The sequence below is a fragment of the Barbus barbus genome, assembly GCF_936440315.1.
Source record: "Barbus barbus genome assembly, chromosome: 4".
NCBI lineage: Eukaryota > Metazoa > Chordata > Actinopteri > Cypriniformes > Cyprinidae > Barbus > Barbus barbus.
Window position 1 is genome coordinate 29,882,805 of NC_136732.1, and position 15,757 is coordinate 29,898,561.

Below are 15,757 nucleotides of genomic sequence, written 5' to 3' on the forward strand. Positions count from 1 at the left end.
TATAACCACCATGGAGAGCCACTATAGGTTCCTCCGATATTCAGATTATTGGTCAACAAATAGGCCTAGATTTTTTTGTTGCTAACCACAGCATCAAACTATGATTTTTCCCAGAAATCTGTTCAAGCTTTACAGGGCTAAATAATTTAGATTTTTTTTTTTCATAGGAAAAAAAGCATAAACAGTAAAAACATCATATTTGTGTTTAGATAAAAGCTGAATTCATTTATTTTAATTTAAAGGTTTATATTAAATATAATTTGAAATAACATTCAAATGTTGTGGGTTGGTAAGATTTTTTAATGGGTATAAAATAAATGCTCTTATGCTCACCAAGGTTAAATTTATTTGACCAAAAGTCTGTTATTAAAAATTGATATGACCAAAATAATTTAATTTACAATTTAAAGTAACTGTTTTCTATTTGAATATATTTATGGTGCTCAGATATAAATATATTAGGGGTGTAACGGTACACGTATTTGTACCGAACCATTTCGGGATGAGTCTTTCGGTTCGGTATGCATGTGTTTTTCAGCAAATTCAAATAATAAATGGTGTTTTGACACTCTTTGATGTGGCTTGACAGATCGCTGTATAAACGCCTCGGAGAGCCGCTTCTGGGACGGTTCAGAAACGTGCTGGTATAAACCCAACACAAGCATTGACTCGAGCGGCCGCGATCAGCTCCGGTTCCCGTGTCTGAGCCGTGACGCACCGCAGACTTGTGCAGAGCGGAGAGCGAGTGAACGCAATAATTCCTTCCTCTGTAGGCTACTACTAGTTTTAACGCGAATAAACATGACTGAACATCTCATGCCTCATGTAATTGCTCAATCAGTGTTTCAACCGTGGAAAGACATCAACAAAACAGCGTGGCACGTAGCATTGCATTTACCTCATCAAGTCATCCGTGTCCACAGCTCATTAGTTCACTAGAGAAATGAAGTCTAGAGAGGAGCATTTCGTGAAATATTACACCATATACTCATTATATTTAACTAAACCTGTTAGTCTTAATTATTTAATGTATGTTTATATTAATCTGTTATGAAACGTGCTATGACAGCCAGTGTGTAATTGAATCTATTTTAAAAATTGCTTAGAAATTGTATTATTTATAAGTTTATTTAAAAACTGCATTATGTGCAATTTACATGTTTGCATACAATTTATTTTTAAAGTTGAGTGTTGATCATCTAGGCTATTTAAAAATAAATAGTAATTAAATTTAAGTTTGGGTTAAGTTGTTAGGCCTAATTGTTACCTTATAATGTAAAAGGGCTCCCTATAGTTTTAAGCATAAGCTGAGGTAGATTTTTATCACTAAGAAAATTTAAACTAGAACTGAATGTATTTAAAGAAAGAGCAACTTGTCAAACCACTGTTTATATAAAAAAAATAAAAAAACGTTAAAACCGAGGTACGTACCGAACCATCATATTTATGTACTGTTATACACCCCTTATATATATATATTTATTTAATCAATGCTAAAGACATTTTAATTGACATGTTAACATGTTAAAGACATGTTAATGTTAATTCATCCTTACTAAATAAAAATGATTAATGTCATTCAAAACAACTTGTGAAGGGTAGTCTTTTTTATTTAATTCTATCTAACCTATTAAAATGTACTGGTTATGAATGGGGACATGTAAACTGATTGATATTCTGATTAATAAAAAAACTCAGATGAATGTTTCTTGACATTTATTTTCTACCTTTTGTCTTTTTTTGCATCTGATTAAAGCTATTAATTCCAAATTTTTATATTTGTACAAAGCCTTTTCCTGTCAAATCTTTAAGTTGAACAAATCCCGCAATAGGAGATGGTGATATATTCACAGTAAATAGAGATGCACTGCAAATTTAGACATTCTTAGCAAAGGAACCACATGACAGGATTATTGCTCCTAAATTACTGCATTTAAATCTAAGTGAATTTATTTTGTTGTTTTAAAGGCTTGTGGGTTGAGGTCTGTAATTGTGGCTACAAGAATTTAGAATCTGTTTCCAAGCTTTGAGATGATATGTCTGGACTCGTTGGTTTTACGTAACATATATCTTTGCTGTTCATACATATCGAAATGATCACTGGTTATAGATAATGTGATGACTAAACTTTTGTTTATCTGATTTTTTGTTCATAATTTTATTTCTTTATTATTTTCTTTTGGTTCGTTTCAGACAAAAAGAAGTTCCATTGTGTTTTCACCAGGTCTCCACCAAAAACAAAGCACTATTTTTCCTGAAGAGCATGTGTTCATTATGGTGTTCTGTATTGTTTGGCCTCATTGTTCTGTCACTCAGAGTGAAGAGAAGAACAGGCAGCTCCAGGAGCGTCTAGATGATGCTAAACAGAAGCTGCAGCAAACCCTCCAGAGGGCCGAGACGTTGCCCGAGATCGAGGCTCAGCTTGCGCAGAGGGTGGCGGCACTCAACAAGGTGTGTGCTGTCAGGTTCAGATCTGTTTGAGGTGCTGTGCTATTAACTTGTTTCAAATTGAGAACAGGTCCAAACGATGTTAAAATGCATTTTATCCTTACTCTGTTGTTTAGGCGGAGGAGCGTCATGGCAACTTTGAGGAGCGACTGAGGCAGTTGGAGGCACAACTTGAAGAGAAAAATCAGGAGCTACAGAGGGTGACTCATCCTCTCATTTTTCATTTGTTCAGCATGTTACTCTCAAATGTAGTGAAGTATTTTCACTTTGAATGGGCTTTTAGAGTAAAGGTCTTTGTACACTGAGATCTAAATTTCTGTATGCGTTTTTCTTATTTGTCATCCTGAAAATTTGTCACGCACAAACACCTCTACTTGCTACGGATGCGAAAAATGCAGAAAATTAAACCCGATCCAATTTTTTTTTATGACGGATGAAAGTTTCGGAGGCAGTGTGTAAATGTTTTAACGTGCAAAAATTTCAAATGAGAATTTTGGAGTGTGCAAGGACTTTAACACATAAAAAAAACAGATTATTTGAAAATTCAAATGCAAAAACATTGAATATTACATAATAATATGTAAATGTTATTTTTTGTTTGATTCACAAACGTTACATTATGAATTTCTCAATGAGCAAACATCTGCAACCTGTAATTCTTTTTAAATAATAAAGTACATTTGTTAAATATGTTGATTTTAAAATGCTTAATTATATTTTAAATATTGTAAATATTAAAAATTTACTTGTATGTAAATATTTAAATGTTAAAGTATATTTCAAATACAGGTAAAATAAAAAAAAAATTCAGCTGGTGCATCTGAAAACAATTTTACAGGTAGATATATGAATACATATGAGCACATGTGGAAAACAAATCATGTTTAAAAAAAAAAAAAACATTTTTAGCATTTTACATTTTCATATTCTGAAAAGCAATTTATACAGTCGATTTATATTTAAAGTTGACTTCTAGCTTGTAAAAAACTGATCTAAGAAACAACCACATTTCTTGTAGTGGATCCCCATCTGGAGGGAGCAAAATATACTAATAAGAATCAAAATAGTCTTATTCTTGCATATGCTTGAAATCACACAGCATAATCTCTCATCAATGTCACATATCTTTCATTCACTGTTAGTCAAGTATATACTCAAAATTCATCATCCATCTTTCTCGTTCCGTGACTTTTGCCTCTCTTTTTCACTCCCTTTCTGCAGGCGAGGCAGAGGGAGCGGATGAATGACGAACACAACAAGCGTCTCTCTGACACGGTGGACAAGCTTCTGTCAGAGTCCAATGAGAGACTGCAGCTGCACCTGAAGGAGAGAATGGCTGCCCTGGAGGAGAAGGTGTGATCCTCCACAATTTCAGATTTGATTTCCTTGACAACGTTGCATACACATCCAGAAAACAGAAAAATAGCCTTGACGTCACCACGTTTTTGATGTTTGCCTCAAAAATCCAGATGTTGCCTCAATTATGTTTGTGTCTAATAGGAGTTCCAGGCTTCCTCTATGTGTCCTCCCTCATTATTTCAGCAAAAAGCATGTGTTTCTTGCTCAATCAGAGAATCCGTAATAAATGGCTGAAACATAATTTGCGCTTAATGTCAGAAACAGAAGACGTGAGACTGGAGTGGTCTAGGAATGTGCCGAACCACATATTTTCAAAATCTGCTAGTTGTAGGATGCCTGAACAACCACTGTAGTTAACTAATCAGTTTCGACAAAGTATAATTATGCTGTTTTTGGTTCCTCTGAGCGCAGTTGGATGTGGTTGTAAGAGGCCATTTACAAAAGGCATGTTCAAAAACAGACAGAAGAAGCGCAAGTCTCAAGATGCATTTTAACAATTAGGAATTTAAATCTATTTTAATCTATTTTTAACCCAACATACTGTTTTAAAAACACATGATGCTCAGGGATCTAAATTCATGTAAATATGAGGAAATTTCAAAAGCATGATTTCTTGGTCTAGAACGTCATAGAAAAATAATAAAATATTGCCTATATTTTTTCTTCTTATAGTTTTAAGTAATTATTTGTATTAATTGTTTTAGAACTAATTATTATTACTGATTATTTTATTTATTTTTTTATTAAAGGGATAGTTCGCTCACAAATGAAATTTCTGTCATTAATTACTTACCCTCATGTTGTTCCAAACCTGTAAGACCTTCCTTCATCTTCAGAACACAAATTAAGATATTTTTCATGAAATCTTAGAGCTTTCTGACCCTGCATAGACAGCAACGCAACTGACACGTTCAAGGCCCAGAAAAGTAGTAAGGACATCATTAAAATAGCACAGATGTATTAGATTTAATTTATACAGTGAAGACTATGCAATGTTATTTTACATTTGATTATTCAACCAGTATATCTGAATACTGTTAGACTTAGTGGAAAAATATAAAGCACTGTTTTGGATAATAAAAAACCTTACAACTGAATGAATTTATATGTAAGCATCTGGTGTAATGTGTTACAGAACGCTCTCTCCGAGGAACTCGCTAACATGAAGAAGATCCAAGATGATCTCTTAGCGAACAAGGTATTTTTCTCTTTAAACTATAATGCAATTGTAAAAAAAAGAAAAGAAAAGAAAATACAGATCTGTTCTATTGACCTGTGTCCAGATGGCTACATGATCTGATACTAATATATTTTTCCTCCCAGGATCAACTGATTGCAGAGCTGGAGAGGCTTCAACTAGAGCTGGACCAGCTGAAAGGAAGACCAGGTTCCTCTTACTCACGGTAAGATGCATAACATTTCTGCTGTCTTCTTTTAAAACACCAGTAAGTCATTTATGTCAATTTATGAAGTATGTGACTGCTTCATTCGTTCTTTATGCTGACATTGCAATGATAAGACATTCACAATCAATTTTACTTCAGTATGTAACATTCAAAGTTTGGGTTCAGTAAGATTTTTTATAATTAATACTACTATTAATACATTGATCAAAAGTGACAGTAAAGTTATAATGTTACAAAATATTACTATTCAAATAAAGCCTGTTTTTTGGAACTTTCTTTTTACCGAAGGACCTTGAAAAAAAGTATCCTGCTTTCCACAAAAATATTAAGCAGCACAATTGTTTTTAACATTAATAATAATCAGTAATGCATCCAATCAGCATATTATAATGATTTCTGAAGGATCATGTGACACTGAAAACTGGAGTAACTGCAGCTGAAAATTCAGCTTTGCCATCACAGGATAAAATTACAGAATTCAATTATAGAAATAAATTTTAAAATAGAAAAGTTATTTTAAATTCTAATAATATTTCACAATATTACTGTTTTTACTTTAACAAAATCTTACTGACCGCAAACTTATAAACAGTATTCTTTAGCAAAAACATAGGACAAGATGATTTTATCCATCAGGAAGCATTTGCATTGTGAAAAGTGGGCAAACAATGACCATAAATAGGGGCAGTTTTGATTTTGTGGCCTCCTGTGTGTCTCTATTAGGTCTCTGCCAGGAAGTGCTCTGGAGCTGAGGTACTCCCAGGGAGGTGGGTCACTTCCTGCTGGCTCCACCACCCACCTAGATCATTATGGAAACACAGGCACAGGAGGTGTGGTCAGACGGACTCGTGGACGCTGGGGCGGGGCAAGGGAGGACGCTAGCAAAGTGAGAACATCTTTGTATGAACCTGCTAATAAATGACTGAAAATGGCTTAACATGAAATTAAACTAGTCTCTTCTTACCTTTCTCATCTGCAGTACGGTGACTGGGACAGCGGAGCTTTGCTGGGCACTGGGTTCGAGGGGGGTGTGGAGGACAGGTGTTCTGATGATGAAGAGGATCGTGAGACGCTCTTCGGATCGGAGCTGCTCTCACCAAGCGGCCAGACAGATGTGCAGACTCTCGCTATCATGCTGCAGGAGCAGCTGGAGGCCATCAACAAAGAGATAAAGTGAGTTTACTCGAGACAGAGGAACCTCGAGACCGCTTGAAAAGTAAACTGTGATTTAATGGTAAAGACAATCGAAATGGAGAGTGCTCAGAAAGGGAGGTTAATGGGAAAGAGCAGGAGAGACACTCGATAAGGAGAGTATATGGCAATATTGCGTAGTTGGTGGGTTGCTTGAACTCAGTCTTAAGAAATCCCTGCTAGTTTTGACTTCACCTCACCCTGATTGGAAGTTTTACACACGACAATATATGTAAATGTACATATATAAATATAATTAATGGTTTATCTATTTAAATGTAGTTTAAAATGTAATTTATTCCTGTGGAGGCAAAGATGTTATACTGCTTAACATTTTTGTGAAAAAAACATGATTCTTCTAACATTCAAAAGAACAACATTTATTTGAAATAGAAATATTTACTGTTACTTTTGATCAGTTCAATAAACCCTTGCTAAATAAAAGTATTAATATCTTTCAAAAAACAACAAAAAATAACTAACCTCAAACTTGTGTATTTTTAGAACAGACTAGTTAGCACTGATTAACTAACTAGTAGATTGATGGACATTTAGCAACCTAAAATTTGGTTTATTTCTCTTTGTTTCATTCTCTCTGTCCTTAGGATTTTGGAAATATAAAAAAAGTATTTTATTTTTATTTTTTTTAATTCAAGGCCTGAAATTGGAGCCATTTTCTTCATATTTGTATTAATATTTAATGTTGTATGAGGGAATACAGCACTTGTGATTGAATTCTTGTTGGATTTAAGTAGATTTAAGGTAAATTTATATTTATGCTCTATTAGTGGCACAGAAAAGTTTGAATTTGTAAGTTTCCATTTGTTATCATATGTATATTCCCTAGGAATTTAAAATTACGGAAAATAAATTTATGTTAAATAACAATGTGATAGCAATTTCCATTTAGGGGGTCTTTGAAAAGGTTCACACCTTTCACACCAAGGACAATAACTATAACTATAAAGTTTAAATAATCGTTAGAACAAAGAGAAGTCCACAGCATAGCTATAAGGATAACAACACAGGGTAACAGTATCATTGGATCACTTTCACTTTCAGCTGATGATCGATAAAAATTTTGACAGCCAACCAGAATCCATGCTGCTTTAAAGACTCAGGCATTTAAAATGGTAGATGACAAATCTGCAACGCAAGCTTATGATAAAAAGAACAGTATCATCCATTGTTAATGCTAATATAATTTACGTATAGTTATCTTTATAGATATCATTTTTGGTGTGAACACGCCTTTAAAAAGTCTTGAATTTAGCCTCATGATACCTACAGTAGCCTTTGTCTTTACCCTCCCTTCATATTTTCTTCAGGCTGATTCAGGAAGAGAAGGAGAGCACAGAGCTTCGTGCTGAAGAAATCGAGAGCAGAGTCAGCAGCGTGGCTCTGGACGGCCCTCCAGTCCCCCCGACCTCTCTGGGACGGGACAGCACAGGCCGTGGCTTCATCCCCCCATCTCTCACATCCTCCACCCTGGCATCGCCCTCTCCACCCAGCTCCGGGCACTCCACTCCCCGCCTGCCGCACTCCCCAGCGCGCGAGACAGACAGACAGGTAGGAGTGTGTGCGTGATTATTCACAAGCATTGCTATCACACGCTCAATAAACATGCAAACAGCTGACTCCATTCTGCCCATCAGAACAACAAAGATGACGACAGGTCCCTGGCCCTTCTGGATTCCACCCCTCCTCCCACCCCTCGTGCACTGCGATTGGACAGGATGACACACACTCACCCTGGTGCAATGTTGGATGACAGTCGCGAGTTCCGCAGGTGCGTTAAACGGCCTGGCCTGAAATCCATCTTTACATAGGACTGAGATTGCACTGTACAAAATGTAATTCCCTTCACACTTCAGCCTTTTTTAAGTGACCTTTCCCTATCTCTCTCTGTGCCTTTCCAGCCTCTCCGCTGATGGCAGCAGCTCAAACAGCAGCCAGGACTCCCTCCACAAGGCCAGCAAAAAGAAAAGCATCAAGTCTTCCATCGGCCGGCTCTTTGGGAAGAAGGATAAGGTCAGAATGGGTCAGCCTGGACGTGAATCAGCATCTCTGGGTGAGTCTAACTTTAAGAAAATACTTAAAGGGATAGTTCACTGAAAAATGAAAATTCTGTCATTAATTACTCACCCTCATGTCGTTCCAAACCCATAAGACCTTTGTTCATCTTCAGAACACAAATTAAGATATTTTTGATGGCAGATGGTGAAGAATTTTTATGATCTCCTTACTACCTTTCTGGGCCTTGAAAGGGGTAGTTGCATTGCTGTCTATGCAGGGTCAGACAGCTCTCAGATTTCATCAAAAATATTTTAATTTGTGTTCTTAATATTAATGAAGAGCTTACGGGTTTGGAAGGACATGAGGGTCAGCAATTAAAGACAGAATTTTAATTTTTGGGTAAACTATCCCTTTAAAACCAAAAAAGTGCTTGACAACAAAACAAAAAATAGCTCTGCACAAAATCAGAAGGATATGCTTAAATTCTCTGGAAATGTTCCTTAAAGATTCGAAGAAATTACGGACTTGTTCCTAATGAAACCATTCGTTTGCTTGGGACATATCAAAGGGCTCATTTGCTTTTTAAATAAAAAAAATTCTCAAGATGGCGCTGCACATGGCAGCCATTGTGCTTGGCTCTCCAGTTGTTTTAGTGTTTTTGTTAGTTTTTCCTGATTTTTGTTTGTCAAACACGATCAGTTTCACCAGGGAAGAACTGCTGAACATTCGGCAGAACACACCACAAAATCTCCAACCAGTTTTCGATTATTCGGATGTTTTGCTGAACATAGTTGGCGGAGCTGCAGCGCTGTTTAGACGCTTCAGGATGTGCAGACGGGGAGGCGAGGCGGCGCGCTCGTGAAGCTCAAGACAGCGTGGATTTTGAATGCCGTTGCCTAGCATCCATCTGGCGAATCTCCGCTCTCTACCCAACAAAACGGACACACTCCTGCTTTCCCGGTTAAACAAGGACTTTTCAAACTCTGCTGCTCTGTGTTTCTCTGTGTTTGCTGATCAGAGCAGATCGCGACGCGGAATCAACGGGGGAAATCGCGGCGGTGGGACATGATTCTACATCAATGAAAGGTGGTGTACAGCTGTAACAGTGTTAAAGAAGATGTGCTGTTCTGATCTAGAAACGCTTTTCATCAACTGTAAACATTTCTACTCGCCGCGGGAGTTCTGGTCATTCATTCTCGTGAGTGTCTACATTCCACCGCAAGCGCACGTGAGCACAGCTTTACAGAAACTCGCTGATCAGATCACAGACACAGAACAACAACACCCGGACTCATTAATCATTCTAGGGGAATTTAATAAAGTAAATCTCTCCCGTGAACTGCCAAAATACAGACAGCATGTTACATGTCCCACCAGAGACAGTAATATACTGGATCACTGTTACACAGCAATAAAGGACGTATCACTCTGTAAAGTAAAGGCATATCACTCTGTCCCACGGGCAGCTTTAGGCCTCTCTGATCACTGTTTGGTTCATCTTATTCCGACCTACAGGCAGAAACTGAAGTCAGCTAAACCTGTATTAAGAACTGTAAAAAGATGGACTAATGAGACAGAGCGGGTTTTACAAGCCTGTCTCGACCTTACTGATTGGACTGTTTTTAAAGCTGCTGCAAACGATCTGGACGAGCTCACAGAGACCGTAACATCTTATATCAGTTTCTGTGAGGATATGCATTCCTACCAAGACTCATCTAACTTACAACAATGACAAACCATGGTTCACTGCAAAACTCAGACAGATGATGCTTACAGGAATGGGGACAGAGTCTTGTATAAACAGGCCAAATACACACTGGAAAAGAAGATCAGAGTGGCAAAGAAGAATGATTCCGATAAGCTAAGGATCCAATTCTCTTCCAGTGACACGGCTTCAGTGTGGAAAAGTCTGAAAGACATCACCAATTACAAGACACCATCCCCCAGCACTGTGGAGAATCAACAACTGGCAGACGATCTGAATGAGATCTACTGCGGGTTTGAAAAAACACCATTCACACATCCTGTAACCCCCCTCTCCCCCACACCTGCACTGCAGATAAAAGAAGATGATTTGTGCCAGGTCTTCAAAAAGAACATGAGAAGGAAGGCACCATGCCCAGACGGTGTGACACCAGCCTGTCTGAAATCCTGTGCTGATCAGCTGGTCCCCATCTTCACACAGATCTTCAACAGATCACTGGAGCTGTGTGAAGTCCCCTCATGCTTCAAACGCTCCACCATAATCCCCATCCCAAAGAAACCCAAGATAACAGGACTGAACGACTACAGACCTGTGGCTCAAACATCTGTGGTCTTGAAGTCATTTGAAAAACTGGTTTTGGCTTATCTGAAGGACATCACTGGACCCTTACTGGACCCCCTGCCGTTTGCCTACAGAGCAAACAGGTCTGTGGATGATGCAGTCAACATGGGACAGCATTACATACTGCAACACCTGGACAGACCAGGGACTTATGTGAGGATCCTGTTTGTGGACTTCAGCTCGGCCTTTAACACTATCATTCCAAACCTCCTCCTGCCCAAACTAACTCAGCTCTCCGTCCCCACCTCTGTTTGTCAGTGGATCAACAGCTTCCTGACAGACAGGCAGCAGCTAGTGAGGCTGGGAAAATACACATCCAACACCCGTACGATCAGCACTGGAGCTCCTCAGGGCTGTGTTCTCTCCCCACTGCTCTTCTCCCTCTACACCAACGACTGCACATCTAAACACCCCTGTGTCAAGCTCCTGAAGTTAGCAGACGACACCACACTGATCGGCCTCATCTAGGACGGTGACGAGTCTGCTTACAGACAGGAGGTTAAGGAGCTGGCTGTCTGGTGCAGTCTTAACAACCTGGAGCTCAACACGCTCAAAACTGTGGAGATGATCGTGGACTTCAGGAGAAACCCCCCTGCACTCCCCCCACTCACCATCACGAACAGCACTGTGACTGCAGTGGAGTCATTCAGATTCCTGGGCACCACCATCTCTCAGGACCTGAAGTGGGACATTCACACTGACTCTATTGTGAAAAAGGCCCAGCAGAGGTTGTACTTTCTTCGCCAGCTGAGGAAGTTCAACCTGCCACAGGAGCTGCTGAAACAGTTCTACTCTGCCATCATTGAATCTGTCCTCTGCAATTCATTAACTTTCTGATTCAGCTCAGCTACCAAATCTGACCTCAGAAGACCACAGAAGGTAGTCTGGACTGCTGAGCGAATCATTGGTACAAGCCTCCCCAGTCTCCAAGAACTGTGCTTATCCAGAGTGAGCAAAAGGGCTGGTAAAATCACTCTGGACCCCTCACATCCAGCACACTCCCTCTTTGAACTGTTACCAGAGCTCTGAGCACCAGAATGACCAGACACAGGAACAGTTTCTTCCCTCAGGCAATCCATCTCATGAAAATTTCAACTCTTAACAATAAACATGAAACACACAACACTATCATCCTTTTTTCTTTTTTAACACATACTTATTACATTTCAAATTTGCACCTAATATACCTGTACATACTGAATTGTCTATTTTGTATATTGTGTTTGTGCTATTTTGCATATTGTCCATTTTGTATATTTGTACATTATTTATTTTATTTTTTATTATTTTTATTATCTGTGTCCTGTCCTGTTGCTGTCTTTCTGTTGCACTGTGGAGCTACTGTCACTAAAACAAATTCCTCGTATGTGCAAACATACCTGGCAATAAAGCTAGTTGTTTCCTTTAGCGCTAGTGGGAGGGACATTCTCATTCTAGAGAGCATTTGATTAGACAAAAAACATGAGTCATCACTATTTTTGGTTCATTCTTCTGGTACAGAAAAGCTGTATATTTTATTTATTCACACTAGCATTTAAATGCTTGTGTTTGGTAAGATGTTTTCATGTTTTTGAAATAAGTCTCTCAAGGCTGCATTTATTTGATCAAAAATTCTGTAAACAGTAATATTGTGAAATATTATTACAATTTAAAATAGCTGTTTTCTATTTTAATATATTAAGCTGTAATTTATTTCTGTGATGCAAGGCTGAATTTTCAGCATCATTACTCCAGTCTTCAGTGTCACATGATCCTTCAGAAATCATTCTAATATGATGATTTGAGAAACAAGAAACAGATCTGGTTTCTAAACAAGCCCTGTAAACTATATCTGTTGTATGCAATTGATTACCAAATATTATTATATTACAATTTAAAAATGGTTTTCAATGGGCAATAAAGTGCTTAATATCCACTGTTCATTCAGTCCTGTTCATTTAACTGCCGCCCTTCACCTCTCTGTGCCTCCTGTAGCCTCGACCCCCTCAGATGACCTGGGCTCTGTGGATCCCCTCGGACTCACTAAGATGGCCGGTCCGGTGGACAAGGACCGTCGCAGCAAGAAGAAGTAATGTTACTCTAACCAGTCTAGTATAGTCTTTCTTCTCTCTCTGTATCTTATTCCTTGTACTGAATATACAGTACATCTCTCCCTTTCTTTTAGGCATGAGCTGTTGGAGGAGGCATGCCGACAGGGGCTACCCTTTGCATCTTGGGATGGACCCACTGTTGTCTCCTGGCTGGAAGTATGACTCCATATCTGAGCATGGCAATGGATAGAAAGGGGCTTGATTAGTTTTACATTGATATGTGCTATTATGTTTATAAATATGGCATTATTGTTTCAGGCTATCTACTTACACTCTCTGTAACTTTGATGTCCTGAGAAAAGGTGCTTCCTGTTAGCACTTTTTTTGTTTTGTGCTTTCCTAAAGGTCACCTCTCTCTCTCTTTCAGCTGTGGGTGGGTATGCCGGCATGGTACGTGGCTGCCTGTCGTGCTAACGTGAAGAGTGGAGCCATCATGGCTAACCTGTCAGACACAGAAATCCAGAGAGAGATCGGCATCAGTAACCCTCTGCACCGCCTCAAACTGAGACTCGCCATTCAGGAGATGGTGTCCCTGACCAGCCCCTCGGCCCCGGCCAGCACACGCTCCGTATGCTCACACACACACACACTCACACAAACACTAAAAGTCCAAGAGTCCAAAAGAGTCCAAAAACTGAGATTGCAATTAAAATACCTCTGTTTATCATTTTATTTCATTTAGTTTTATTACACATTATATTATAAGCAAAACAATTTAAGTGAAAAGTTAAATATGAAAATTAACATACACTACCGTTCAAATGTTTGGGGTCAGAAAGATTTTTAAATGGCTTTGAAAGAAGTCTCTTATGCTTAGCAAGGCTGCATTTACATATTTGATCAAAAATACAGTAAAAACAGTAATCTTGTGAAATATTATTTTAGAATAACTGTTTTTATTATTATATATTAAAGAGTTCAAAATAGTAACATTTATTTGAAACAATCTTTTATAACGATGTAAAAGTCTTTGCTGTCTTTCCTGTTTAATACGTCCTTAATATTGAATGAAAGTATTCATTTCTTTAAAAAAAGAAAAGTACCATAACAAATACCTTAGACTTTTGAAAGGTAGTGTAAATGTCAAAATGAAATGTGTTTTTCTTTTTTTTTTTCTTTTTTTTTATTGACAGCAGCATTTGAGCTGTATGAAATCATATTCCTCAACTTGATTACAGAATGATCACGATCAGTATCACAAATTTACTTTATTTACTTGTAATTAGTGGCCTAGAAAGAGTACAGCATCATGAATATTTTTTATTCATTTTATATCATAAAAAATTACATAGTTGTTCTTATTAAACATTAGAGTCTGAATCCCTAATTTTCAGTGTGATCATAGACATTTTCACCCTACCCAACATAATACTTGTAAACAGTAATCCTGATTGTATGTGTTGTTTTCTTTTCTTACCACAGTCAACCAGTAACGTGTGGATGACCCACGCTGAGATGGAGTCCCTGACCGCAGCAACCAAACCAGTTAGTAGCCACACTTTTTGCATTCTGTCAGTACTTTTTGGTGCCTGACTAGATCACTATCTTGGGAAAAGAACATGTAACAGATCCAAATAATGTGTGTTGAAGCCATTAACTACTCAAAATACATTTAAAAGAATGAATATTGACACAAAACCTCTTACCCACCAATGACTGCACTTCTGACCGTTTTTGATGTGATACTGTTTTGGAACCGATATTCATTTTGTGAATATTTATTAATATTTATTATTATTTATTTGTATTAATTAGACTGTCCTGCAACCCCCCTCCCCCCCAACCCCTACATTTTTTTTGAAAATAATTTTCATCTTGATAAAATAAAGACCAGGAGTGTTGGATGGTAAAGTTATCTGCCACCTAGTGGACAGTATGAGAGGCGGCACGAGGAGAGAGTGGAGTGATCGGACATGTGATGATGTGTCTCTCTCTTTCTCTCTCTCCCTCTGTGTGTCTGGCTAGGCTGTAGCGTTGAACATCCTCAACTTTCCCTCTTTTTTCTGTTTCAGTGTGAACTGCTTCCAACTAATGACCCGGTCACTAACAAACTGTTCCTCCCTTTGTACCTCTCTTCCTGCTTTCCCTCTTCATTCTTCTTTCCTCTTCCTGTCCATCGATGTGTCTTTCCTGCTGCCCCTCTGCTGCGTTCCTTATCTCCTCTTCCTCACCTCTCTCTTATCATGCTATCACTTCTGCACACAAGGAGCTGAAAGAGATTAGCTGGGATCAGGTGAGTAACGTCAATACGTCCATTAAACACTTTCAAATTGTTGGTGCCATCAGATAGTTGAGACTAAATTATCTTTAAGAGTAAATGAAGTGTGTATTCGGATCAAAATCACATAGAATCACTTAACTGCCGTTTCCTTTTTGATAAACGGAAGGTAGGTCGGAGATTTGGCCTCAAGACCAAAAAATATAAATGTATCTGTTTTATTCATTTAAATTTCAGATTTAAAATTTTTGATTTTCCAAATTTTGAATGATAATTCAATGTTAATAAATAAAATAAAATAAATAAAATGTTAAAATAATGTATTGGTGTTACAATTTTATATTTGATATAATATGTTTGTTATTTAATATTTATTTAAAATGTAATATATACATTTTTCTATTAAATATTAATCTTAGTTTAGTTATGTTAAATGTTTTCTTTTCCAAAGGAAATGTGTGATAATAGCTGTAATAGCAATATATACTATTATAATATTTATTAGCTTATATATATATATATATATACATATACATTATATATATATATATATATATTCCTCTATTTCAATATTTTTAGTTTTAGCTTTTGTTAACAATAACAACACCTGTTTTATGCTAGACATAAAAATGTATGAACTTATGATAAAAAAAGGAAGATAAAGTGCTAATCCAATAAGGCAAGTGACTGGCCCAGAAATGTA

At 37.6% G+C, this 15,757-nt stretch overlaps 1 protein-coding gene across 1 annotated transcript in view; it reads left to right on the top strand.

The window, feature by feature from the left end:
* LOC306869129 (liprin-alpha-3-like) overlaps positions 1 to 15,757 on the top strand; it is a gene marked incomplete at its 5' end in the record, with an annotated part of 38,540 nt that overhangs the window by 12,228 nt on the left and 10,555 nt on the right. Inside the window, 15 exons of the mRNA XM_079415745.1 lie at positions 2,317 to 2,451; positions 2,565 to 2,648; positions 3,670 to 3,801; positions 4,943 to 5,005; positions 5,131 to 5,210; positions 5,937 to 6,099; positions 6,193 to 6,386; positions 7,733 to 7,973; positions 8,060 to 8,193; positions 8,324 to 8,475; positions 12,721 to 12,814; positions 12,911 to 12,992; positions 13,204 to 13,404; positions 14,259 to 14,321; positions 15,043 to 15,069. Coding sequence (XP_079271871.1) covers positions 2,317 to 2,451; positions 2,565 to 2,648; positions 3,670 to 3,801; positions 4,943 to 5,005; positions 5,131 to 5,210; positions 5,937 to 6,099; positions 6,193 to 6,386; positions 7,733 to 7,973; positions 8,060 to 8,193; positions 8,324 to 8,475; positions 12,721 to 12,814; positions 12,911 to 12,992; positions 13,204 to 13,404; positions 14,259 to 14,321; positions 15,043 to 15,069 — 1,845 coding nt within the window. The remainder of the gene's footprint in view (positions 1 to 2,316; positions 2,452 to 2,564; positions 2,649 to 3,669; positions 3,802 to 4,942; positions 5,006 to 5,130; positions 5,211 to 5,936; positions 6,100 to 6,192; positions 6,387 to 7,732; positions 7,974 to 8,059; positions 8,194 to 8,323; positions 8,476 to 12,720; positions 12,815 to 12,910; positions 12,993 to 13,203; positions 13,405 to 14,258; positions 14,322 to 15,042; positions 15,070 to 15,757) is intronic.